Source organism: Panthera tigris, chromosome E3, assembly GCF_018350195.1.
Source record: "Panthera tigris isolate Pti1 chromosome E3, P.tigris_Pti1_mat1.1, whole genome shotgun sequence".
NCBI lineage: Eukaryota > Metazoa > Chordata > Mammalia > Carnivora > Felidae > Panthera > Panthera tigris.
This window is the reverse complement of record NC_056675.1, coordinates 26,448,098-26,475,083: the sequence shown is the minus strand read 5'-3', so window position 1 is coordinate 26,475,083 and position 26,986 is coordinate 26,448,098. Positions and strand designations below refer to the sequence as shown.

At 42.7% G+C, this 26,986-nt stretch overlaps 1 protein-coding gene across 3 annotated transcripts in view; it reads right to left on the bottom strand.

Annotated features, from left to right (window-relative positions):
- Positions 1-2,454: 2,454 nt before the first annotated feature.
- The window catches only part of TMC7 (transmembrane channel like 7), a 56,481-nt gene continuing 31,949 nt past the window's right edge, over positions 2,455-26,986 (bottom strand). For 2 of the 3 annotated variants that reach the window (XM_042971350.1, XM_042971351.1), the window contains exons 7-16: positions 26,809-26,956; positions 25,114-25,287; positions 23,058-23,215; positions 20,470-20,587; positions 19,943-20,040; positions 17,505-17,691; positions 15,389-15,519; positions 9,201-9,356; positions 5,566-5,644; positions 4,380-4,558 (exon numbers count right to left, since the gene is read on the bottom strand). In XM_042971350.1, the coding sequence (XP_042827284.1) occupies positions 4,478-4,558; positions 5,566-5,644; positions 9,201-9,356; positions 15,389-15,519; positions 17,505-17,691; positions 19,943-20,040; positions 20,470-20,587; positions 23,058-23,215; positions 25,114-25,287; positions 26,809-26,956 (1,330 nt within the window). In that variant the 3' untranslated portion in view covers positions 4,380-4,477. Of the gene's footprint in view, positions 3,138-4,379; positions 4,559-5,565; positions 5,645-9,200; positions 9,357-15,388; positions 15,520-17,504; positions 17,692-19,942; positions 20,041-20,469; positions 20,588-23,057; positions 23,216-25,113; positions 25,288-26,808; positions 26,957-26,986 lie in introns of those variants that run through there. The other variant, XR_006212354.1, reaches the window with a different exon arrangement.

Below are 26,986 nucleotides of genomic sequence, written 5' to 3'. Positions count from 1 at the left end.
AAGGCTGCCTTGAGAAAGAACAAGAACATGTTCTGGGGGAACCCTCTGATGCACTGTTGGTGGGCATGCAAACTGGTGCCGCCATTCTGGAAAACAGTGTGGAGTTTCCTCAAAAAGTTAAAAAACGGACTACCCTACGACCCAGCAATTTAAGCAGATTTATAGCCTTTGATATTTATCCAAAGTCTACAAAAATACTGATTTGAAAGGGCACATGCATCCCAATGTTTATAGCAGTATTATCAACAACAGCCAAATTATGGAAAGTGCCCAAATGTCCATCAACTGATGTATGGATAAAGAAGATGTGATGTGTTGGGGCACCTGGGTGGCTCAGTCAGTTAAGCGTCTGACTTGAACTCAGGTGATGATCTCACAGTTCATGAGTTCGAGCTCCACTTCGGGCTGTGTTGACTGCTCAGGGTCTGGAGCCTGCTTCGGATTCTGTGTCTCCCCCTCTCTCTGCCCCTCTCCTCTTCACGCTCTCTCTCAAAAATAAATAAACCTTAAAAATTTTTTTGAGGGGCGCCTGGGTGGCTCAGTCGGTTAAGTGGCCGACTTCAGCTCAGGTCATGATCTCGCGGTCCGTGAGTTCGAGCCCCGCGTCGGGCTCTGTGCTGACAGCTCAGAGCCTGGAGCCTGTTTCAGATTCTGTGTCTCCCTCTCTCTGACCCTCCCCCGTTCATGCTCTGTCTCTCTCTGTTTCAAAAATAAATAAACGTTAAAAAAAAAAATCTTAAAAAAAATTTTTTTTAAAAAAGATGGTGTGTGTATATGTATATGTGTATACATGTATATATGTGTATATATAATGGATATTATATATAATGGACACATATATAATGGAATATTACTCAGCCATCAAAAAGAATGAAATCTTGCCATTTGCACCTATATGGATGGAGCCAGAGTGTATTATGCTAAGCAAAATAAGTCATTCAGAGAAAGACAAATACCGTATGATTTCACTCATATGTGGAATTTAAGAAACAAAACAGATGAACACAGGGGAGGTGAGAAGGGAGAGAAGCAAACCATAAGAGACTTCTAACTAAAGACAGCAAACTGAGGGTTGCTAGAATGGAGGTGGGGGGTGGGATGGACTAAAATAGGTGATGGGCATTAAGGAGGGCACTTGCTGCATTGAGCACTGCATATTATAAGTAAGTGATGAATCACTAAATTCTACTCCTGAAACCAGTATTATACTATATGTTAACTAACTAGAATTTATATTAAAATTGGAAATAAAATCTAAGAATAGAAAATAATAGAAAATTAAAAAAATATATATGTTTTGTTTTAAATTTTATTCCTTTGATTTAAAAATTTATGAATTTTAGGGGCACCTGGGTGACTCAGTCGGTTAAGCGTCCGACTTCAGCTCAAGGTCATGATCTCAGGGTTCGTGAGTTCAAGCCCCACATCGGGCTCTGTGCTAACAGCTCAGAGCCTGGATCCTGGTTCAGATTCTGTGTCTCCCTCTCTCTCTGCCCCTCCCCTCCTTGTGCTCTGTCTCTGTCTCTCAAAAATAAATAAATGTTAAAAAAAATTTTAATTAAGAATTTTAAATTCCAATAAAGCCCTGTTTTGTAGGCAAAAAAAAAATATAATAGTAACAAGAACCTTCTTTAGGAGAATGGAGCAGAACAGGGAAATAGAGACAATAGAGACATGATTGGAGGGACTTTTAAAACTCCCCATGTTTGTAACAGGAGAGGGTGGAGGGCAGTGTTGGTGAGTTGAAAATAAAGTACCTAGCAAGGAACATATCCTTATGGAAGTACACAATGATACAATGGGATGCTATGTAGCTATTAAAAAGATACAATGGGATGCTATGTGGCTATTTATATGGAAAGATCTTCAAGATGTTATTAAGGAGGAAAAAGGGAGAAGCTCAGAAATATACATTTTTCATGCATTCAACCACACATATATATCTATTTGAATATGTATTATAATTTTCTGGGAAAAGAAAATAAACATCATTAGCAGTGGTTCCCTCTGGGGGGTGGAGGATTGGGAGAGGAGTGCTTGAAATAATTTTATGTGTTTTTAGTTTAAAACACATACCTATACTCCCTCCTGGCTTCGGTAGAGCCAAGGAGTCTTAAAAGCACTCATCTGATGACTGCATTAAACCCTCTGTCATTTGGGGCGCCTGGGTGGCTCAGTCAGTTGACTTCAGCTCAGGTCATGACCTCATGGTTGGGGGAATTGAGCCCCACTGGGCTCTGTGCTGAACATGGAGCCTGATTGGGATTCTCTCTCTGCCCCTTCCTTGTGCACACTCTCTCTCAAAATAAATAAACTTAAAAAAAAACAAAAACAACACTTCTGTGATTCTAGGAAAAGGCAAAGAACAACTTTACAAACTATTAGTTTTCCACAATCACTTCATTGCTGACAAGAAACCTCCAGGAATTCAAATATACGCAAACACATTTTAAAACCTTCAAGACACTGTTTAATCAGTAGTTTTAAGGCACATTTGTTAGAGAGACCTGTACTTCAACAATTATACAGACATCACTTGAAGTTATTAAAGTTATCAAAATATATAAAAACATTCAAGTAAGAGGTATGCAAATCAGCAGCATTTAACCAAAATGAATATATTAGCATACTTCAGTATCAATTTTATAACAGGGAAAGAAAATGGAGTTTCCATCTCACACACTTACATTTGTACACACACATGCGCACACACACACACACACAAACTTGACTGTTCTCAGAAGCATGGTGAAAGCAAAAACATATAAATAAGTGCAGTAGGTAAAAATACCAACAATTAGAATTTTTTTCAAGTGAGGATAGAGTGAACTTTTGGTTACTCAAAATTCTGTGATACTAGTTATTAGCCAGAAAGGCTCATTTGTCTCACAGGTACAAAAGTATCACATGTTAGTGGTAACTTTGGGGAACAGCAAGAAAATGATCTGGCAAAGGGACAAATATATAGAAATGTGTAAACTGTGGAAAGCATACTTTGTTCCTCAGAGCAAGGGGTCCATCGTTTTGATTAATGGCGGGATGGGGGTGGGGATGGGAATACTCTTAGCAGAGCACAGCTTTCCAAAACAGGTACCCAGCTTTAAACTCCAGGTTACTCCCGAGGAAAGGTTTAGAGCCTGTGAAAGGAAGGAAAACAACAGAAGAAAGGCTCCGATGGTCTGTTACAAAACTCAGTACTTTAAAAAGGATTCTGAAGATAATTAAGACACAAACTGATTACGTGAAACCATAACTTAGGCTTACTAAAAGGTTCAGAGCTATCAATTCCATGTAAGTTTATGATGAGGTATTTATTGCATGTGGTTTTTGCTGTAACGGAAATCTTAAGCAATACTCTGCCTATCATGTAAAATAAAACTTAAAATTTTAGGCACAAGGAAACAATAGCCCTGAACATATGGCATTGCAGATGCCAGCATTCAGTGTCCTCTGGGACACTTGCACAGGCTGGTCTGATGCTGCAACCCCTGATCCTCAAACACTTACGCACATAAACCATGGCCCCCTGTGCTCCGTGCACATACTCAACTGCCCTTTCCAGCCTGGCTCTGAAATGTGAAGTGTCCATGAGAAACGGGGACCTCAGTGCAGGAAGGAAAATGGCATTTGGAAGACTTGAAAGACAAGCTTTGCCTCTTAATTTTGATACCCAGGGCCCTCTGCTAAGTCTCAGAACTCAGGACCAGAAGGGAACTCAGGACCTATGGATACCCAGCACCTTAGAGACAGCTCCCCACCAACCCTGAGCACCTCCCCACCCCCGAGTAATAAGGCGGCAGCAAAATACCCAGGAACTAAGACATCAAGGCCCCCAATCCACAGCATTCCCCTCCTCCCCAAACTTAACCTTATTCACACAGCAGGGATGGCTTTTCTCTCTCATATTACTACCAGGTAACTGGACTTATATAGCCACTCTCTCCATGTTTCCACCATCCGTTTCAAACATCTGAATTCAAGGATTTCTCTTCATGAAAAAAAAAAAAAAAATCAGGTCTCAGAACCATTTAAAAAGGATTACTACTTCTTAAGGAACACTTTTCAGCCTAAAACTCCAGAACCTGGTTCAAAAGAACGAGCCCAGTCTCATGAACGGATGACTCCCACAATTAACTGTAAAAGACAACACAAATGCACTTTGAAAAATATAAAAGGGCTCTCCTCCTCAAATTTTGTTCTATCAGCCTAAACGGCTAAGTAAGTTAGTTTTGTGGGGGAGTCACCAAGCTGCTGGTCTATAGGCAAACCAGGTTTGAACCTGGTCTTTCTAAGACACTAAAATGGGGGGGCTGGGTTACATTAGGGGTGGGTTAAAGCCACCGCAGCTGCATAATATGGAGCTACTTTCAGGAAAAACCTCAACTCCAGAAAAATATATTTTAAAATCTCTGCTCCAAACCCAGGTGGACTCTGTAGGCTCAGCAGGTCAGCTTCTGAGCAACACGCAGTAGGATCCTCACTGCCAGTCTAGACGGTTCTTCATATCCCTCTGGGCTTCTGTTAGTTTCTGAATTAGATAACGCTTGTCACGACTTTCCTAAGGACAGAGATGGGTGCAAGAGCACATTCAATATTTTTGGATACATGTATCATCATTTCAACCTAATAAATTGCCTGTCAGACTCACGGTTAATGATCCTAACCCCCGGATGGTTGTAATGGCCTCCAAACTGGTCTGCCTCTGGCACTCTTGCCCCTCCATGGCCCCTTGTCCACAAAGTGGCCAACAGTCTTGTAAAAATGTACATCAGGAGGCGCCTGGGTGGCTCAGTTGGTAAAGCATCTGACTTCAGCTCAGGTCACGATCTTGCGGTTTGTGGGTTCAAGCCCTGCGTTCGGCTCTGTGCTGACAGCTCAGAGCCTGGAGCCTGCTTCGGATTCTGTCTCCCTCTCTCTCTGCCCTACCCCTGCTCATATTCTCTCTCTTTCTTTCTCTCTCAAAAATAAACAAACATTAAAAAGAAATGTACACCAGACTGCTACTGAACACATTTCACTGGTTTCCCATCACACTCAGAATTAAACTCAATCTTCTCAACAGAGCCTTCAGACTGTGCTGTGACCCCGGCTGATAAGCCACCGTCCTCCAGCCCCAGGGGTGCCCTCACTGTCCCCTCTGCCTGTTACTCTCATCCCCAAGACCTCCCACAGCATTCAAGTCTCAGCTCCAATGTCACCTCCTCAAAGTGGGCTTCAGTGGCCACCTTCGACAGCAGTAGATGGCCATTCATCTTGTCTGTGTTCTCTTCACGGCAGTTACTGCTATTGAAATTTATCACTTTTTCTGTAACTATTTAGCAATCTTGTCTCCCTTTATCACCACTGTATCCCAGCACAGTGTGAAGAGCGGGGAGTGATCAATACACATGTTGAAGGACTGGATGAACGAAGCTGGGGAAGGCCCGGCCTGAACGCAGAGTTCAGGGAAGTGGTGGTGAGCGGGGCCACAGCATTCCACCCTCTCCCTGGGAAAAGTGCCACTTTCTGTTAGATGTCCTAGGTAAAGGTCCCCAGCCATGACCCTCTGGACCTGCTCTTCCTTACCAGGGACAGCTGCTCTCGGAGCTGGACCACCACCCGCTTGTGTGCTCCGGCAAGGGCGATGAAATAAAACATAATGAGGCTGCAACACAAGGTGGAGAGGTCAGTAGGGAGTTTGCACCATTTGAAGGCCACTAGAAAAACCACCTGATCCATTTTGCCCAGGACAGTTTTACTGTTGTTAGGAAAAGAAGGAAGGAAAAAAAGAGAGGGAGGGAGAAAGGAATGGAAGGAAGGAAGGAAGGAAGGAAGGAAGGAAGGAAGGAAGGAAGGAAGGAAGGAAAGGGAAGAAGAGAAAAGGAAAGGAAAAGGAAAAAGAAAAAGAAAAAGAAAGACAAAACTCATTCATCCTAAGCAGAAGGCAATCAGAAACGGCCCCAGAGGGGTTGTGAGTTGGCAGTGGTAGCAGAGACTGATTCATGCCTTGCTTTTTAAGCTAATATTAAAAGTTGTTTCTGTTCCCTTGGCACATAGAATATGATAGGGAGAGACAAGGAAATGGTCCAGAAAGTCAGCTCAGCATAGAATGCACTGGATGTGGATAATCACTGTGGAACCCCCCTCGTCTCAGTTTCCTCATCTGTAAAATGGGGATAATATAGTAAACCCCAGGGACAACAAGCCTAGGATAATACATTTTTGAATAAAAGCAACTGGCAATTAGCTCCTATCTTCCATGTAGTCCCAGATCTCAAAGTGGGGTGAGTGAAATGACTGTCTTTGAGGTGAGGGGCAAGTGGAGTGGAGAGCAAGCCCCCAGGAAAAGAGTAGGCAACTCATTCCATTCCATGAAGGGGAGGTGGTTTCCTGTCCAATCTCCCCAGATAGGGCTGAGGAAATGAGGGCCACTGGAAACACTGATATCAATGAAACTCTTCTAGAAGATACCATGGCCACAGGACAAGAATGGCCAGATCAGGTAACCGCCACCAGATGGCGTCAGCCAAATGACAGCTGGAGTAAATGCACGGGGCCAGGAGTCTCTGCATCCTGGGGTCCTCAGAATTCCAGGCTGGTTGTCTGCACAGCTCCCCCAAACCATGTTGTTAATCTCATCAAAGGTATCATGCCTTTAACAAATACATTTCTGAAGCTCACTTCCTTCATTGGGTGGGGTTTTACTGTAAGAATATCTCTATCATGGGGTATATTGCGATGATTTCATTCATTACAGTTAATACATACCAGCTACAATCAATTCTAGTTATTTGTGGTAGTTCCATTCTATAAAGCTTCTAGGAACACCTGATTAGTGAATTCTGAACCAATGGCCCTAGGGGAAATACAAGGGGAGGTTCCTTGAGTCACTGGTCACAACATTTTTGTCAACTGATCAATACCTTGTCTTATGTTTCTTATTCATTGAGCAAATCAGCTATCAATACGTAATCTTGCTTCTGTTTAAAGATAATTTAGTTACCATTATTGTTGATTCCTTAACTCTGAACTCGGTGTCAACAGTACCATAACCCATGCCTGAATGAAGCTTATCTAACATACAGATTTTCTTTGTAAGGCATATCTCTGCCTCTTTGCACTTAGGAACATGAGAAGCACTTCAGCACTACGCTTGGGATGGTTTTATACTGGGAAATGAGCCACCAAAAGCACAAAATGCAAGAAACATGGCACTAAATAGGTCACCAAAGACATTTGTAGTACGAAAGCGGAAAGAAGATAGCAGGCTTATTGCCTTGTTTGACCTCAGCTGTTTACATGCATGCTATGGTCTGAATGTGTGCCCGCAAAATCCGTACGCTGAAATCCTAATCCCAAGGTGATGGCATGAGAAGGTGGGGCCTCCGGGAGGTGATTAGGTACCTCACAAATGGCATTAGTGCCCTGATAAAAGGGACCCTAGAGAGCTAGCTCAGCCCTTCTGCTATGTGAGGACACCAGAAGTCTGTAAGCCAGAAGAGGGCTCTCCCCTAATCATGCTGATCTTGGACTCCCAGTCTTCAGAACTGTAAGAAATAAATTTCTGTTGTTATAAGCCACCTAGTCTATGATATTTTGTTATAGCAGACCAAACAGACACTGCCCTTTGGGTGACTCAAATTTTATGCTACCCTGTGCAAGTCCACAAATGACCATGAAACTGATGGTTTGAAACTGATTTTGGGGGTTGTAAAATATTTTAGCAAGTAGGCATATTCACAATACAAAAAAAAACACCTTGAGATCTATGAATAACGAAGACAGACTGTAAGACTGTGATTAGAACAATGGCCACCACACAGTAAGCCCTCAATGTACATTTGTGATTAGAATTACTTTAACACGCAAAATCAATCACTATGCAGCAATGACTCTTGTCACCCTGACATATAACACCTGTCATTTACTGAGCCTTTACTAAGGGCCAGGTCCTCTGCTGGCATTTTACATTTAAAAATGCATTTTAGGGGTGCCTGGGGGGCTCAGTTGGTTAAGCGTCTGACTACAGCTCAGGTCATGATCTTGTGGTCACGAGTTTGATCCCCACGTAGGGCTCTGTGCTGACAGCTCAGAGCCTGGAGCCTGCTTAAGATTCTGTGTCTCCCTCTCTCTCTCTGCCCCTCCTCCACACATGCTCTCTCTCACTCTCTCGCTCTCTGTCTCTCAAAAATAAATAAACATTAAAAAAATTGGGGCGCCTGGGTGGCGCAGTCGGTTAAGCGTCTGACTTCAGCCAGGTCACGATCTCGCGGTCCGTGAGTTCGAGCCCCGCGTCAGGCTCTGGGCTGATGGCTCGGAGCCTGGAGCCTGTTTCCGATTCTGTGTCTCCCTCTCTCTCTGCCCCTCCCCCGTTCATGCTCTGTCTCTCTCTGTCCCAAAAATAAATAAAAAACGTTGAAAAAAAACATTAAAAAAAAAAAAAACATTAAAAAATTTTAAAAAAATTAAAAAAAATAAAATAAAAATGCATTTTACATTAAAAAAATTTTTTAATGTTTATTTTTGAGAGAGAGAGAGAGATAGAGATAGAGAGAGAGAGGGAGGGAGGGAGGGAGGGAGGAAGGGGCAGAGAGTGGGAGATACAGAATCCGAAGCAGGCTCCGGGCTCTGAGCTGTCAGCACAGAGCCCGATGACACGGGCCTCAAACTCACGAACTGTGAGATCACAACCTGAGCTGAAGTCGGACACTTAACCGACTGAGCCACCCAGGCGCACCAGCATTTTACATCATTAACCACATTTCCTTCATGTCACAACCCTATAAGGTATGTGCCATTCTTATCCCCATTTTCCAGGTGAGGAAATGGAGGCGCAGAAAGGACACAGACTACTTAGAAGCAGTAGAGCCAGGGTTCAAGTGCATGTGTCTAACCTGGTGCTCTTCTCTCTGCCCAGTAATGATTTACTTTATCAAAGAGCCAGTGATTTTGTGAATAATCAGTAATATTAATCGACAAAGTTCATTGGATTTATGTCAGGCATTGGGCTCAGGGCTTCACCTGCAGGATCTTAATGAACCCGCTCAACGACCCTCTTTAAGAATCACTATTATTATGCCCATTTTAGAGATGGGAAAGTGAGGCTCACAGAGGTTTAGTGACTTATCAAGCGTAACAGGTGGGCTTCCATTTCCCAGTGGAGAGGAGTCCACATGTCTCAATGGAGAATCCTCGCAAGGGTCTAAGCGGTTCTTACTCACCAGATGATCATGAAGAAAGGCACTGCAAAGGCTTCCGAGGTGACGCCATGGACCAGGGACTGCAGTGAGCTGGGAAAGGTGCTCACTGTCTTGGGGACCACCTCCCAGGTGGTGTTGAAGTTGGTGAACGGCCCACAGGCTTTTGAGGAAGGGACGCTGCCGGGACACAGACCAAGGGGCTCAGGGTGAGGCATGCGGCACAGGCTGAGTGTCACTCCTCCACCCGGCCGCAGGTTTTGTCATCCAGCGACCTGTGAGGAACAGCCCAATCTTATGGGCCTTCTGGAATATTCTGGACAAAAATGCTGACCCTGAAATTCCATCTAATCTGTAGACTGACTTCCAGTGTACAGGAAACGTAGCACAGAAGAGCAAGTTAAATGACACTGTAAGACAGCAATCACATAGATCCAGAAGGTGGTAGTGATTTTGTGCACCAATCTCTCAGTTTGGAGGGGAGGAAACAGTTGTGGACTCTTCAAAGAATTAAAGATTAAAGGAGAGTAAGGAGACATGGCAATGAAAGCAATGGGTAAAACTCGAAAGATCCTCATGTTATTTTATTTAAAAAATTTTTTTAAACTTTATTTTAGAGAGTGTATGAGTTGGGGAGAGGAGCAGAGGGGGAGAGAGAGAGAGAGAGAAAGAGAGAGAGAATTCCAAGCAAGCTCCATGCTCAGTGTGGAGCCCCACATGGAGCTTGAGCTCATGACCTGAGCTGAAATCAAGAGTTGGACACGCAACCAACTGAGCCACCCAGGCGCCCCGGATAGATAGATCCTCATTTTTAAAAAAGGCTATAGAGGCACGTGGGTGGCTTAGTCGGTTGGGCGTCTGACGTCGGCTCAGGTCATGATCTTACAGTTCGTGGGTTCAAGTCCCACATCAGGCTCTGTGCTGACAGCTCAGAGCCTGGAGCCTGCTTAGGATTCTGTGTCTCCCTCTCTCTCTGCCCCTCCCCCACTCATGCTTGCTCTCTCTCTGTCTCTCTCAAAAATAAATACACACAAAAAATTTTTAAATATAAAAATAAGGCTCTAAAAGACTATTGGGGACAACTGGAGAAATTTGAAAATGGCAAGAATAAGACAGTATTCATTTTCTGAGATGTGATGTCATTGCAGATGCATGAGGAGGAGAATATACCCTTATTTTTAGGAGCTGCACAATCAAGTATTTAGCTCATATCTTCTGTGCACCCCCAGATCTCAAAATGGGGGTGGCTGAGGTTATTATTTACATATGTCATGGTGCCTATAACAATTTCAAATAGGTCACCACACCCACAAAAAGCATATGCATAGAGAGAGATAAAACAAATGTAGCAAAATGTTAACAACTGGGACATCCAGTTGATGGGTATGTGAACCTCCATTACTGCTATTTTTTTTAACTTTTCTACACATTTGAAATTTTTCAAAACAAAAACCTAAATAAAAACTAAATAAAATTCAATGCAAAAAATCTGTAATTAAGGCCTAAAAGAATTAAGTTCTGTGTATGAGCTTTTCCACTGTAGCCCTATTTTTATGGATAAAAAAACATTCTTGGAAGCAACCTAACTATTGTTTAAGGCAATGGATGAACAATTTATGATCCATTCATAAAAAAGAACACTAGGGGCGCCTGGGTGGCTCAGTCGGTTGAGCCACTGACTTCAGCTCAGGTCATGATCTCACAGTTTGTGAGTTCGAGCCCCGTGTCGGGCTCTGTGCTGACAGCTCAGAGCCTGGAGCCTGCTTCGGATTCTGCGTCTCTCTCTCTCTCTCTCTCTGCCCCTCCCCCACTCACACTGTCTCTTTTTGTCTCAGAAATAAATAAACATAAAAAAATTTAAAAAAAATAAAAAATAAAAAAATAAAAGAGAACACTAAAAAAAAACACTGAAAGAGACATTGAGATGTAAAATGACTGGCTCCCATACAGAAAATAGTTGGGAAACAGGATTGGAAAATTAATTTTTTCCATCATATATTCTTATGTTATTTAAATTCTGTGGGATGTAAACTATTTATTACATATTTTGTAGAACTTTATATTTTATATATTTTATATTATATATTATATATATTTATTTATTATATTAAAAAATCAAAGTTAAAAAACATTTTAAAGGAATGAGAGAGTTCTGTATGTGCTGGCATGGAAAAGGGCTCATCATAAAATTAAGCTAAAAAAACAAGCCACCATCCACTCACCGCTGTTGTCTAACATAGTCTCGGAAGTTCTAGCATCAGCAATCAGACAACAAAAGGAAATCAAAGGCATCCAAATTGGCAAAGATGAAGTCAAGCTTTCACTTTTTGCAGATGACATGATATTATACATGGAAAACCCGACAGACTCCACCAAAAGTCTGCTAGAACTGAGACATGAATTCAGCAAAGTCACAGGATACAAAATCAATGTACAGAAATCAGTTGCATTCTTATACACTAATAATGAAGCAACAGGAAGACAAATAAAGAAACGGACCCATTCACAATTGCACCAAGAATCATAAAATACCTAGGAATAAACCTAACCAAAGATGTAAAAGATCTGTATGCTGAAGACTATAGAAAGCTTATGAAGGAAATTGAAGAAGATATAAAGAAATAGAAAAACATTCCGTGCTCATGGATTGGAAGAATAAATATTGTTAAAATGTCAATACTACCCAAAGCTATCTACACATTCAATGCAATCCCAATCAAAATTGCACCAGAATTCTTCTTAAAACTAGAACAAGCAATCCTAAAATTTGTATGGAACCACAAAAGACCCCGAATAGCCAAAGTAATTTTGAAGAAGAAGACCAAAGTGGGAGGCATCACAATCCCAGACTTTAACCTCTACTATAAAGCTGTAATCATCAAAACAGAATGGTATTGGCACAAAAACAGACACATAGACCAATGGAATAGAATTGAAACCCCAGAACTAGACCCACAAACGTATGGCCAACTCATCTTTGACAAAGCAGGAAAGAATATCCAATGGAAAAAAAACAGTCTCTTTAACAAATGGTGCTGGGAGAACTGGACAGCAACATGCAGAAGATTGAAACTAGACCACCTCCTTACACCATTCACAAAAATAAACTCAAAATAGATAAAGGGCCTGAATGTGAGACAGGAAACCATCAAAACCCTAGAGGAGAAAGCAGGGAAAAACCTCTCTGACCTCAGCTGCAGCAATTTCTTACTTGACACATCCCCAAAGGCAAGGGAATTAAAAAGCAAAAATGAACTACTGGGACCTCATGAAGATAAAAATCTTCTTCACTGCAAAGGAAACAACCAACAAAACTAAAAGGCAACCGACGGAATGGGAAAAGATATTTGCAATGACATATCAAACAAAGGGCTAGTATCCAAAATCTATAAAGAACTCACCAAACTCCACACCCGAAAAACAAATAATCCAGTGAAGAAATGGGCAGAAAACATAAATAGACACTTCCCTAAAGAAGACATCCAGATGGCCAACAGGCACATGAAAAGATGCTCAACGTCGCTCCTCATCAGGGAAATACAAATCAAAACCACACTCAGATATCACCTCACGCCAGTCAGAGTGGCCAAAATGAACAAATTAGGAGACTATAGATGCTGGCGGGGATGTGGAGAAATGGGAATCCTCTTGCACTGTTGGTGGGAATGCAAACTGGTGCAGCCGCTCTGGAAAACAGTGTGGAGGTTCCTCAAAAAATTAAAAATAGACCTACCCTATGACCCAGCAATAGCACTGCTAGGAATTGACCCAAGGGATACAGGAGTACGGATGCATAGGGGCACTTGTACCCCAATGTTTATAGCAGCACTTTCAACAATAGCCAAATTATGGAAAGAGCCTAAATGTCCATCAATTGATGAATGGATAAAGAAATTGTGGTTTATATACACAATGGAATACTGTGTGGCAATGAGAAAGAATAAAATATGGTCTTTTGTAGCAACGTGGATGGAATTGGAGAGTGTTATGCTAAGTGAAATAAGTCATACAGAGAAAGACAGATACCATATGTTTTCACTCTTATGTGGATCCTGAGAAACTTAACAGAAGACCATGGGGGAGGGGAAGAAAAAAAAAAGAGGTTAGAGAGGGAGGGAGCCAAACCATAAGAGACTCTTAAAAACTGAGAACAAACTGAGGGTTGATGGGGGGTGGGAGGGAGGGGAGGATGGGCTGTGGGTATTGAGGAGGGTACCTCTTGGGATGAGCACCGGATGTTGTATGGAAACCAATTTGACAATAAATTTCATATTAAAAAAAATAAATAAAATAAAAAAGGAAAAAATAAGTAAATAAAAATAAATAGTGTGCATATGACTTTCTGGAAGTAATAAATATATTAATATTTATTAATACATTAAACAATTAAATTTTAATATTTTAATACTTTTAAATTAATTTAATTAATTTTAAAATTTAAAATCATTAAAAAACTTTAATGATTTTAAATTAAAAATATTTTGTTAAATTTTTTTTAACATTTATTTATTTTTGAGAGACAGCGTGTGAGCAGGGGAGGGGCAGAGAGAGAGGGAGACACAGAATCCGAACGAAGCAGGCTCCAGGCTCTGAGCTGTCACCACAGAGCCCGATGCAGGGCTGGAACCCACGAACCGTGAGATCATGACCCGACCTGAAGTCGGATGCTCAACCAACTGAGCCACCCAGGCGCCCCTAAATTAAAAATATTTTTTAAAATAAAGGGTGTTCATATGAATTTTGGGTTGTAATAAATACATTTATTAATATATTAAATAATTAAAACTTAATATTTTAATAATTTTAAATTAATTTAATTTTAAATTAATTTTTAATGTTAATGATTTTAAATTAAAAATATTTTAAAAAATAAATAGTGTTCATATGAATTTCTGGAAGTAATATATTTATATTAATATACTGAATAATTAATATATTAAATATTAATATTAAAATATTCATAGTGGTTACCTTGGTGGAGTGCAACTAAGGGAGGATAATGGGAAATTTGTTTCCCTTTCATTTACACCCTTGTGTACAGTTTTTTTATATATAACATCTATTACTATAATAAAAAACAATAAAGATATACAGTCAGTCAAATTGGTTAAAAAATAAAATCTGAGAGACAGAAAAGTTCAAGGATTTTAATTGAAAGATGAAGAAATGGAATTCCATGAGAATATAAGTCAGAGAGACTGGTAAACTATAGCCCTAGTGTCAAATGTGGCCCACCATCTGTTTTTTATAAGTAAAGTTTTGTTGGAATAAGTCATGCCCATTAGTTTGTATACTGTCTACAGCTGTTTTCGTGATGCCACAGGAGGGTTGAACAGTTGCTACCAACACCATATGGCCACAAAGCCTAAATATTTAGGATTCCTCTTTACAGAAAATGTTTGTTGGCCTTTGGTATAAATGGTTATACTCTTAAGGAGTAGGGTCACTGGGGTCTGAACACTCAACTTCTGATCCCTAGTCTTAAGCATTTCTGCTCCTACCAAATTCTACACTAGACTCAACATTCCTTGTGCCATGTCTGAATCGTCTCCATACTCCTAGCACCGAGCCCAGTGCCTGTCACAATGAAGATACTCCAAATTCTTCCATAATGAAGATGTATTATTTTTGTAATCAGAAACAAAGAAATAATCCAAAAGGATACCAGCAGAGAGGTCCTAGGAAAAGGGAGTGGGGGAGGGCAGACCCAACCAGTACTCTAAAACACTGGCAACACAGCCAGCCAAAGTTCTGGAAGTGGACCAAGACATTCCAGCATCCAGAGAGAGATTCCAAAACAACGATGGGCCTGGCTAAACCAGGAGTGACTTACTGACTTCTGCAGGTGGAACGCCATGAATTTGGAAAACCAATAAAGAACACAATGGACCCTTTGATATAAAAGAGGAACATGTCTGGGGCGCCTGGGTGGCGCAGTCGGTTAAGCGTCCGACTTCAGCCAGGTCACGATCTCGCGGTCCGTGAGTTCGAGCCCCGCGTCAGGCTCTGGGCTGATGGCTCAGAGCCTGGAGCCTGATTCCGATTCTGTGTCTCCCTCTCTCTCTGCCCCTCCCCCGTTCATGCTCTGTCTCTCTCTGTCCCAAAAATAAATAAAAAACGTTGAAAAAAAATTTTTTTTTAAATAAAAAAAAAAAAAAAGAGGAACATGTCAAGAAGCAAGGAAATGTTCTCGAAAACAAAATCATATTTACCGTGCCATGCTGATCGTCAGAGGTATTATTGCCAAACACAGCCCTATCAGCAACACCAACAGGAAGAAGAAATTAGAATTGGATGCTCTGAACTGCCTTGGGGAGGGCCGGCAGGTGTAAAGAAGACTTATCTAAGGGGAGAGAAAGAAAGAGAAAAAAGTAAGAGCATAGCTTCCTTGAAGGTAAATGAGCACATTCATGCATCCCAGGGGAATGTAAACTGATGCCACTTTTCTAGAGGGTAGTCAGCAATACAGATGAAAATGAAACATGTTTAATCCAGACCCCAACGCTGGGAAATTCATCTTGATGAGAAAATAGAATAAATGGGCCAAAGTTCACGTATATGGATGTTTACTGCTATAGTTACTGATATCAGGGAGTAACTGGAAGCAATGAAAGAGCTATCGACAGGGGTCACTTAAAGGTTAAAGTGCATCCACACAATGGAATACCCTGAGCCGGTAGAAAGGATATGGGCTTTGCGTCCTGCCCTCACAGTACTATGAAATGAAAGGGCAGATTTCAGAACTCTGTGCTGTATGATCTCATTTAAGTTTTTAAAAAACTTTACAGGACTTTAAATATGTGTTAAATGGATCCATGAGAACATACAATTCATTACATGAATTTTTTATAAGCATTTATTTCTCCTGTATATTAAAAACAAATATCTCCATCAGGGCCAAAAAGACTTGTGGAAATATCAAGTGGAAAGGGGGTGAAAGGTATAGCAATAGGCATAAGATTTCCCCTTAATATTTTTAAAAAATACATTACTAGGAGGGAGCAGCAAGCCGTTCTGACTTCAGCAGAAGCCAGAAAATCTTCTGAGCCAGACGGCAAAGAGTACTAGGGACCCCCGGTGTCCTGTTTGGGGGTGGCTAGCTGGTCAGGCCTGTATCAGCCATGCGCCCCTGACCTATTCCGTTACTCCCACATATCTTTACTGGGCTACACACCGGGAAAGCACTGGGTAACCAATACTTTCTGGAAAGGGAACAAGTTCCTATATGTTTTCTCACATCCACCTCTCCTTCGGTTACTTCAACCAATTGAAGTTTCCAAATGAAAGCATCAGAACATTCTTCAAAGGCCAAAACATCTGGGTAGGCTCAATTCAAGGCTCTGCTTACCTAAGGATTAAATAGCTTAGGTCTTGAGTGAAGTAAACCTGGAGTCACTTATAAGCTATGTGACCTCGGACCAGTTACTTAACCTCTCTGAACTTCAGCTTCCTGATTTATAAAATATGATTAACGTCAGTACCTACTTCAAAAGATGTGTATAAGCATTATATGATAGCCTATGGAAAGTGTTCAGCAGGGCAGGGGAGTACATGGTATTCTTATCATTATGATTACTGTCATTATGAATATTAATATTATAATTATTATTTCCATTTCTGAATCCTCAGGGCTTGGCATAATAGGTAATTAATAAGTGTGGGGCTTATTAGTAGATGGCACCTCTGGAAGAAGGGATGAAAGTTACTATATACATATCTGCATTGTTTAAATGTTTAATATTGAGCATCTATTGCTTCTATAATAATAATAATAATAATAATAATAATAACAACAATAATAAAAGAAGCTCAGTAATGAAGCCCAGATCAGTCATCTGCAGGGCCACTCTACCCATTTAGCACTTAGTTCAGACACAATACTTACTTCCCGTGAGCCCATCAAGGAGCTACACAAATAACTGACACCTGAAAATAAATACAATGCCTCCAACATCCAAACAGAAAATGACAAAACTTTAATAAATGCTTTGTTAAACATCACCAGATGTGCCACTACCAACTGATGGATCAATTACAACTCAACTTTTAGATGGTTACCTACAAAAACAACATTTAAATCACAGGAGCAAAAAAAAAAAAAAAAAAAAAAAAAAAAAAAAAAAAAAATCTTAAGACTCTCAAAATTATAAAAATGTGGAAATCCATTCAAAGTCTTTTTTTTCCAGAATAAAAATATGTATCAAATTAGGAATGTAGTTTTAATACATCTGATGGGACGTGGATAGGTTCCAGTCACACGACTGCCGAATGCCTTGCAAGGTCAAGAATGGTCCAGAATATCAGCCCCCTGCCCAACCTTCTCCTTACCTCTTTCACATAAAAGATGATAATGAGTTTCAAGGTTGCAATTGCAGGGAGAAGAGGGGAGAAAAAGGCTCCAATCCAACAAATGGTTTGCCCATAAACAATCCCCAGAACATTATCAGGAATGGCAAATTCCTGCTGTCCCCAGCACTGAACCAGTCTCCAAGAAGAACAGTAGGTCACCAGGAGCCTGGAAACAACAGGACAATTTCTCACCTGGATTGCCAGTACCTGCCAAGGCCACAGAACCACGTCCTCCAAATCACGGCTATTTCCACATACATTTCTCATGGAAACTGGTTAGTCATATGTTTAGATGCAGAAGACCGTGAACTCTGGAATCATTGAGACCAGAGTCTGAATCTCAGATCTACAGTTTACCAGCCAGATAAGGTTAGATGAGGTTCATTTCCTCATATGGAATGTAGGGGAATTATAACACAACCTACCGCACCAGGTTGTGGTGACCATTAATGGCAGTCTCTGTGTTCTGGCTTGCCACTCGGCTCAAAAAGTAATGTGCATTCACACAGAAAATGGCTTATGAGAATCCTACCACTTAGCATAACCGCTTCCTGGAATCCTAGAATCTTCTCACGGAAACCCCAGAAGCAGGGGCCTGTGACTAACACACATAGTTGTTCACTGTGGATTGCCACGTGTTAGCAAAAATACTGGAAACAGGGGTGCCTGTGTGGCTCAGTCAGTTAAGTACTGACTTCGGCTCAGGTCACAATCTCATGATTCGTGAGTTCGAGCCCTGCATCAGGCTCTGTGCTGACAGCTCAGAGCCTGGAGCCTGTTTCGGATTCTGTGTCTTCCTCTCTCTCTCTCTGCTCCTCCCCTGCTCATGTTCTCTCTCCCTCTTTCTCTCTCTCTCAAAAATGCAACAAACATTAAAAAAAATTTTTTTTAAATACTAGAAACAACCTAAATGACCATCAGTAGGGGCTACATTGACAAACTATATGCCACAGACACAGTGGAACATTATACAGTCCTTAAAATGAACAAGAAAAATCCATGTGTCCTGACTGGAAAGTTATTCATGATATTTTGTGTGTGCAAGGGAGGAAAACAAGTAAGCTGCAGACCAATGCAGATGTACCGTGATCCCATTTAAAGGCGGAAAAGGAACACTTCTAGCAAGACTGTGTGTTTACTTATACATGTAGTTATGTAAATGTGTCTTTGTTTTTATTTATTTATTTTTTTGAGAGAGGGAGAGGGAACGCACATGTATGTGTAGGGGAGAGGGGGAGAGGGAGAGAGAGAATCCCAAGCAGGCTTCATGCTGTTAGCATGGAGCTGGACACAGGGCTCGATCTCATGAACCATGAGATCATGACCTGAGCCAAAATCGAGAGTTAGATGCTTAACTGACTGAGCCACCCAGATGCCCCAGGACTGCTGGATCTACCCCAATGGCCACGTCTGAGAAATAAGGTAGGACTGGGGAGTTAAGGGGACAGTAACAAAAGAGAAGTCTAACTATTCTCTGGACTTCTGTATTTATTTAAATACTAAATATTTAACATTTTTAAATAAGCACACATGCATGTCATATTTGTGTAGGTTTTTAAAAGGACACTTTCTTTTTTAAAGTTGGTTTTGAAGGGCTTACTGGACTTCTGACATGCCTGAATAATTTGTACACCTGGGTAAAAAAAGTGGTTAAGTAAACAGTTTCACTTAAGGCTCAAGGAGATGCCAGTAATAATATGATGACAAAATAATGGTGACCATGTAGGGCACCTGGGTGGTTCAGTCCGTTGAGCGTCCACCTTCAGCTCAGGTCATGATCTCAAGGCTCATGAGTTCAAGTCTCACACCGGGCTCTGTGCTGACAGCTCAGAGCCTGGAGCCTGCTTTGGATTCTGTGTCTCCCTCTCTCTCTGCCCCTCCCCTGCTCATGCTCTATTTCTCTCTCTCAAATAAACACTAAGAAAAATTTTTTTTTAATTTTTTAAATAATGGCGATCATGTGGTGCTAGTATTTTCTTGAGTGCTCAGTACTTATCTCTGCATTTTCTCATGTGATCCTCAAGACAGTGCAGTCAAGTGGCTAATGCTACCATCCCCACTTCGCAGGTGGGAAAAGAGGCACAGAGCTTAAATAATTTGCCCAAGGTCACATGACCAGCAAGTGGCAGTCCTGGGGCATGAACCCAGGTCTCCCCTGACAGTGGCTGTGCTAATGGCCGGAAGCCACCTCCACGGAAGCCTCATGGAAAGCAGCACCATTTCTGTTTATGCTGCCTTTCAAGGGGGCACCTAATGGACCATGAGGTCAATGGCCCAGAGCAAGTTAAAAGTCACCAGATGGTTGTTGGTGATTTCTGTCAGCACTCTGTGAAGCAGCTGTGGTGGGAGCCTCCAGCGAGGACTCGGGAGGGGGTCGGAGGGGTAGGGGAAATAAGAGGGGTTTCCCTCATGCTTACTTTCTAGGAAAATCCACAAAAAGCGTCACGGCCAAGATGATGATGAGGTCGAAGATCATCAGCTTGTACATTTCCTGTCCAACTTGGGTCTCCCAGCACTGGAACCAAAGAGATCAAGAGAAAATGAGGCCCTTGGGGCTCCTGCCTGGTTCGGTTGGTAGGGCATGCACTCTGGATCTCGGGGTTGTGGGTTCAAGCTGCATACTGGGTGGAGTGGTTACTTAAAAGTAAAATCGTAAAGAAAAAAAGAGAGAGAGAATGCCAGGTTCTCAGATTCCTTCCAGAGCCCTTTTCGCCCACAGATCCTGCTACCTCTGGAGGCCACCAGCAGATGCTCCTCTGAGCTCCAGCACAGACTTTGGTTTTCAAGCCTAGAGAAGTGTCTCCTGTGTCAGACTGTGCCATACAGCAGGATAGTGGGCCAATCTGGGATTCAAACCCAGAGGTTTGAGGGCTGTTCTCTTAACCTTGAGCCCGTCACCCCAGGATGACCCCCCTGCAGGACACCCCCATCCCTGCAGCCTCACCGGGTAGAGTTTCTGGTTGTAGCCACAGAGCTCACAGGAGTAGTTATCACAGGATGTAATCTTGGAGCCCAGGGTGAATACCAGCACACAGATGGTGGCCAGGCGCATGAACACACACCTGCAGGGAAAAGAGGGAGGGGAGGGCACAGGACGAGGAGGCCTCAGGGCAGGCCGGCTCCTTGGAACTGAAGCTACAAGTGGAAAAGCTTCAAAGCAAATCTAGAAATATTAGAGAGTTTCTGTTTGGGATTATGAGAACGTTCTGGAAAAGGATAGTAGTGCTGGTAGCAACACTGGGAATGTACTTAATGCCACTGAATTGTACACTTAAAAATATCTAAAATGGGAAATTTCATGCTGTATATGTAATTTGCTACAATTTTTTAAATGGCGGGGTGGGGGGGGAGATCAAAAAGCTGGGAATTCCTGCATCCATGATGATGCAGCCACACTACAGAACATTACACATTCCTGAAGGGAACTAATTGTGTCTTTTAAGTAGAAGCTTTGAGAGATGTCTGGTATATTGGGGAGTGGAAAAAGCATGTTACAGAGTGTCACTTAGATAGGATCCTATTTCTGGAAGAACACAAAACAGGCAGATGGACAATGGCAACCATGCAGATGAGAGTTGCCTGGGGGAAGCAGGATTCAAGACAGGAGGGCAGGGGCGCCAGGGAGGCTCAACTGGTTCAGCGTCCGACTCTTGAATTTGGCTCGGGTCATGATCTCAAGGTTTGTGAGTTCAAGCCCCATATCAAGCTCTGCGCTGACAGTGTGGAGCCTGCTTGGGATTCTCTGTCTCCTCTCTCTCTGCACCTCTCATGCATTCTTTCTCTCACAAATAAACAAAGACAGGAGGACAGAGCGGGCTAACCTTTTTTAAAGATGCTTTTCTATTGTTTGTTTGTAAAAAAAAATAGAAATATGAAAAAGTTAGGAGGGGGGAGCAAAGCACTCTTCTGGATACATAGCCTGCCACCTGACGTTGTGTCCCTCCTGGCAGAATGTGAGTACCCAGCACCACTGGGGATGGGCCCACCACTAAAAATGGAATCTAATGAAAAGTCAGATTTTACACAGTTTAGAGCAACTGTAGGCAACAGGAGGATACAATATACCACGAAGAAACAATGAACTAAATCCACACTAGGGGATGTTCTATGGGACAAATGCCCAGTGTCCACCCAAATCAATGGCATAAAGAAGGGGAAGGGGAATTCTTAAAAGAATAAAGGGGGCTTAAGAGACGTAACAACCAAACGTAGCATGTGGATCCTGTTTGGATCCTGGTTTGAACAAAACAATCCTAGAAAGCCATTTGCAACTTTATCAGGTAACTGGCTTGATTTTATTAGGTATGATGATAGTATGTTAAGGAAGAAAAAAAAAGGTGAAATAAGATTTGGTCAGAATAATCCAGCAAAAGTTGGGGAGCGGGACAGGTGAAACAAGATTAGCCAAATGTTGGTAATGATTGAAACTAAGTGATGGGCATATGGGGGGTTCATTATACCTTTTGTTCTGTAAAAGTTTTGGGGGTGCCTGGGTGGCTCAGGCGGTTGGGCATCCGACTTCAGCCCAGGTCATGATCTCACAGTTTGTGAATTCGAGCCCCGCGTCGGTCTCAGTGCTAACAGCTCAGAGTCTGGAGCCTGCTTGGGATTCTCTGTCTCCCTCTCTCTCTCTGCCCCTCCCCTGCTTGTGCTCTGTCTCTCTCTCTCAAAAATGAATAAACATTAAAAAAAAAAAAAAGTTTTGTTTTTAAGAAGCAAATGCCCTCTGAGGCATGAAACGCTCTATTTCACACTGTCCCCACCTCGTTCTCTTCAGCTCATTTGTGTTAACTCCCCAGACCCTGCTTTACAGCTGTCCTTTCTTTCTTTTTTCTAGGAAACTGAACATTTATTAAGAATGAAGAGAGATATTACAACAAGTTATAAGAAGTCAGCTGAAACACATCTGGTCAGTGACTTAGCCACATTTTCTTGGTACTCACTATACCAGTAGATGCCTCAGGCAGGTTCGTGCAATAAACCCCTGTGACTCTCCTCCCCTCTCCTCCCAAGGCCCTTACACCGCGTAGTGAGGTGGCAATGTGAGGGAATTCATGCCTCCGGGAGCCAGCCACCTTTAGGAAGTCCAGGATGAGTACCTTGTTGGGTGGGAACACTCTTAAGAGCTTTCCTACCCAAACTCCCAGTTGTCCAGTAGGACTGAGCCCCAGCTGCCAACAGCTCCAATAAGATACATTTTATCCCTTCTCTCTCTCTCTCTCTCTCATTCCCTCACTCCCCTGCTGGTAAACACGAACATCTTCTGAGCAACACCGCCTCCCAGGGCCCCCATCTCATGCCCTCAGCTGTTGATATGCTAACACATGTACAAAAAATATAGTACCGCTGAGCACATGCTTAAGTCAAAGAGATTTCACTGCATGGGCACACTCCGATTCATTCACAGGGGCTGTCTGAAGGCTGTAGAGGCCTCTTGGCTCAGCAGGAAAAGGTGCCACAATTGATCAGCAATGTCTGCCATGAGCAAGAAAGCGGGCAAGTGGTGATCTGCTTGGCATGTCTAGGCATTACCTAAGGATTGTCAGCCGGATCTCAAAGCCTGGGGAATAATCCTCATAGTGGATGATTTTGGCAAAGATCATTGGGGTGATAAAATTGGCCAGCGTGATCACAATAGAAGGCAGGTACAATATCAAAAGGTTCTCTCCAAAAACCATCTTGTCAATTTCCTGTGAAGATAACAAAGGGAAGTTTGCACCCAGATGAATCGACCTTGAAAGAACTTAACTCTGACGTAGTCAAGTCATTATGCTGAACACCTTATATGCTATATGTCAATTGTAGTTCAATAAAACTGGAAGAAACAAACAAAAAAGAGCTCAACTATACATATTTAGAAAACAAACAGAAGAAAACATATATGTCATTCAACATGGCCCATAAACATAAGCCATTTCCTTCCTCGGGTGTTCAAATAGAGGAAGTGTGCTCTAGCACCTCAGGAAGAAAAATTAGCTCTATTGGATTAAGGTCAAGTATTGAAAGAAATCCATGGATGGGGTGCCTGGGTGGCTCAGTCGGTTAAGCATCTGACTCTTGATTTTGGCTCAGGTCACGATCTCATGGTTGTGAGATCGAGCCTCAAGTCGTGCTCTATGCTGAGTGCAGAGCCTGCTTGGGATTCTCTCTCTCCCTCTCTCTCTCTCTGCTCCTCCCCTGCTCATGGTATATCTCTCTCTCCCCCACAAAATAAATAAATAAACATTAAAAAAAAAGAAAGAAAAAATCCATGGAATCTGTATTAATGGGCAATTTAAAGTATTATTAAGGCCATAGTAGTAATTGATTTGGACTAGCCAGTCCCTCCTTTCAGAGTAACAGACTAATTGGTCACATATGTGGCTATCTGGGATAAAACTATGTTTCCTGGCCTCCCTTATAGCTAGGTACAGCCATCAGGGATGTGAGTGGAAGTTTTAAGTGCAAGCACTAGGTCTTGCCCTTGAAGGAAAGGGTGTGCCTTCCCCGACCCCTTCCCATTGGCTAGAACGTGAATGTGCTCAACTGTCTCGTACCACATAGAAGAGAACGCATCCTAAGAATGGCAGGGTCACAACAGGAATGAACCTGGGACCCCGATGATTGATTTCATGAAGTAGAGCCACCAGACCAACTTGGCTTTTTTAAACCACTGCTATTAAACTTTTTTAAATGTTTTATTTATTTTTGAGAGAGAGAGACAGAGTACAAGTGGGGGAGAGGCAGAGAGAGAGGGAGACACAGAATCCGAACGAAGCAGGCTCCAGGCTCTGAGCTGTGAGCACAGAGCCCAATGCGGGGCTCGAACTCACAGACCGCGAGATCGTGATCTGAGCCAAAGTCGGACGCTTAACCGACTGAGTCATCCAGGCGCCCCTAAAACAACTGCTATTTTAGGTAAAGTGGGGCCCCAGCTAGTAAGTAGTGGAGTTGGCGATTAAATCTAGGCAGGCAAGCCTGAATTTTGAATCCTGTGGATTCCAGGAGGAATTCCAAACACTCTTTTTGGATGCTTTTGTATTTTTATTAAAAGTGGAAATTGTGGGGGCGCCTGGGTGGCGCAGTCGGTTAAGCGTCCGACTTCAGCCAGGTCACGATCTCGCGGTCCGTGAGTTCGAGCCCCGCGTCAGGCTCTGGGCTGATGGCTCGGAGCCTGGAGCCTGTTTCCGATTCTGTGTCTCTCTCTCTCTCTCTGCCCCTCCCCCGTTCATGCTCTGTCTCTCTCTGTCCCAAAAATAAATAAAAAAGGTTGAAAAAAAAAATTTTTTTTTTTAAATAAATAAAAAAATAAAAGTGGAAATTGTGGGCTCCTGGGCAGCTCAGTCAGTTAAGCGTCCAACTTTTGATCTCGGCTCAGGTCTTGATTTCAGGGTTGTGAGTTCAAGCGCCACGATGGGCTCCCCACTGGGAGTGAAGCCTACTTTTAAAACAATACATAAATAAATAAAATCAAAGTGGAAATTGGTCACCTCTGATTTTCCAGTTCTCTGTCATATCAGCCAAATTTATATCCACTTCAGACAATGCACTTGGCCTACAAAATGTCCAGCCAAAGTAAAAGTTAAACTGACTTTCACAGAGTACTCACTTTTTTCATGTGCTCTTGTGAGAATATCGTTGCTCTATAAATTGCATAAAAGCATGCAGCTAAAACAGCCAGAACAACGCAGTTCAAAAACAGTCTCAAAGAGTAAATCCGTATTGTTTCTTCCGAGGTCCTCTCTGCTATCTTCTGCCGTATTCTTTCTTCCTCCAGATCTGCCTGAGGGCCAAAGAAAACTCATCTGTGAGCACTAGGTGAAGCGATATTCAGGGGTTGAACATGTGATTCACCGTCGTGCTCTATCCAGCCATCTATAAGACCTTCCTTAAGCATTCGTCTCCCCCCAGGTATCTTCCCAGACCAAGCTCAACTAGTCTTCATGTCTACTAAAGACCTAAGTCAGGGTAGAGCCTCCTATTTAAGGCAACAGTTAGACTCCACAATAAATGTGAAAACGGAAGCATAACCTATTCATGACATTACTTACATGCAGTATGTGCCATTCCTTTAAATTTTTTTAAATGTTTTATTTACTTTTTGAAAGACAGAGAGAGAGGGGCGCCTGGGTGGCTCAGTTGGTTGGGTGTCCGACTTCGGCTCAGGTCATGATCTCGTGGTCCGTGAGTTCGAGCCCCGCGTCAGGCTCTGTGCTGAAAGCTCAGAGCCTGGAGCCTGTTTCGGATTCTGTGTCTCCCTCTCTCTCTGACCCTCCCCCGTTCATGCTCTGTCTCTCTCTGTCTCAAAAATAAATAAACGTTAAAAAAAATAAATAAATAAATAAAAAAAGAGAGAGAGGGAGAGGGAGGGAGGGAGGGAGCGTGAGCGGGGTAGGGGCAGAAAGAGAGGAGGGCAAAGGATCCAAGGCGGGCTCTGTGCTGACAGGCTGACAGCAACAAGCCTGATGTGGGGCTGAACTCCTGAACTGCAAGATCACGACCTGAGCCGAAGTGGGACGCTTACTTGACTGAGCCAGCCAGGTGCCCCTGTGCCGTTCCTTTAAACAGATAATACATTTAATTTGATTCCTTCCATCTTACTTTATTATGGTTTTGATATAATTGTCCCCTCCTCTTTTTTTTGGTAGGTTTGGTCAAGATACTATTTGTTCCTCTTTCTCCCCTTATGAGTCTGGAAATTCGTTTGTACTTTTTTGTATTCTCCATTCCACCTTATCATTGTGGCCTCCCCCCCTTAGTTGTTTCTCCTGGTATAAGTGATGCATGACAGATTCTCAACAGGTGGAAAAATAACAGCATGAGGTGGTGGGGAAGGAGGGAAGATACTCTCCCCTCCCATCCACCATCATGTCCCCACATCTCCTCCAATCCCCAGTCCATCAGCTCCATGCTTAGGGTAAGGGGATCTCTGTGGAAAGCTCTTTTTTTTTTTTTTAAGTTTATTTATTAATTTTGAGACAGAGCACAAGTGGGGAAGGGGCAGAGAGAGAGAGAGACAGAGAGAATCCCAAGCAGGCTCTGCACCACCAATGCAGAGCCCGATGTGGGGTTTGAACTCACACACTATGAGATTATGACCTGAGCCAAAGTCGAACACTTACCCGACTGAGCCACCCAGTGGCATCCTCCATGGAAAGCTCTTGAAACCAACACTGGGGAAACCTGCTGAGTACTGAAGACAGCCTGGCCCCGACCCAGCTGCTCTGCAAGCTACAACCCCCGCTTTCCAAGGCACGACTTTGCTGGCAAGGAACCCGCTGAGGGAAAAGCCAGCAGCACTCACCCGGAGCTCATACCGAAGGCTGCTGTGCTTCAGGTCCGCCATGCTACGGTTGGTGATGCAGAAGTCCCAGCCAGCAAAGATCTTGTTGCAGTAACTCTGAAAGTGCTCCTCGCTCCGGATCAGGTTGATTTTGAACCCTTCCACTGACCTGAGCCCAAGACATGATTCCCCTTCTTTT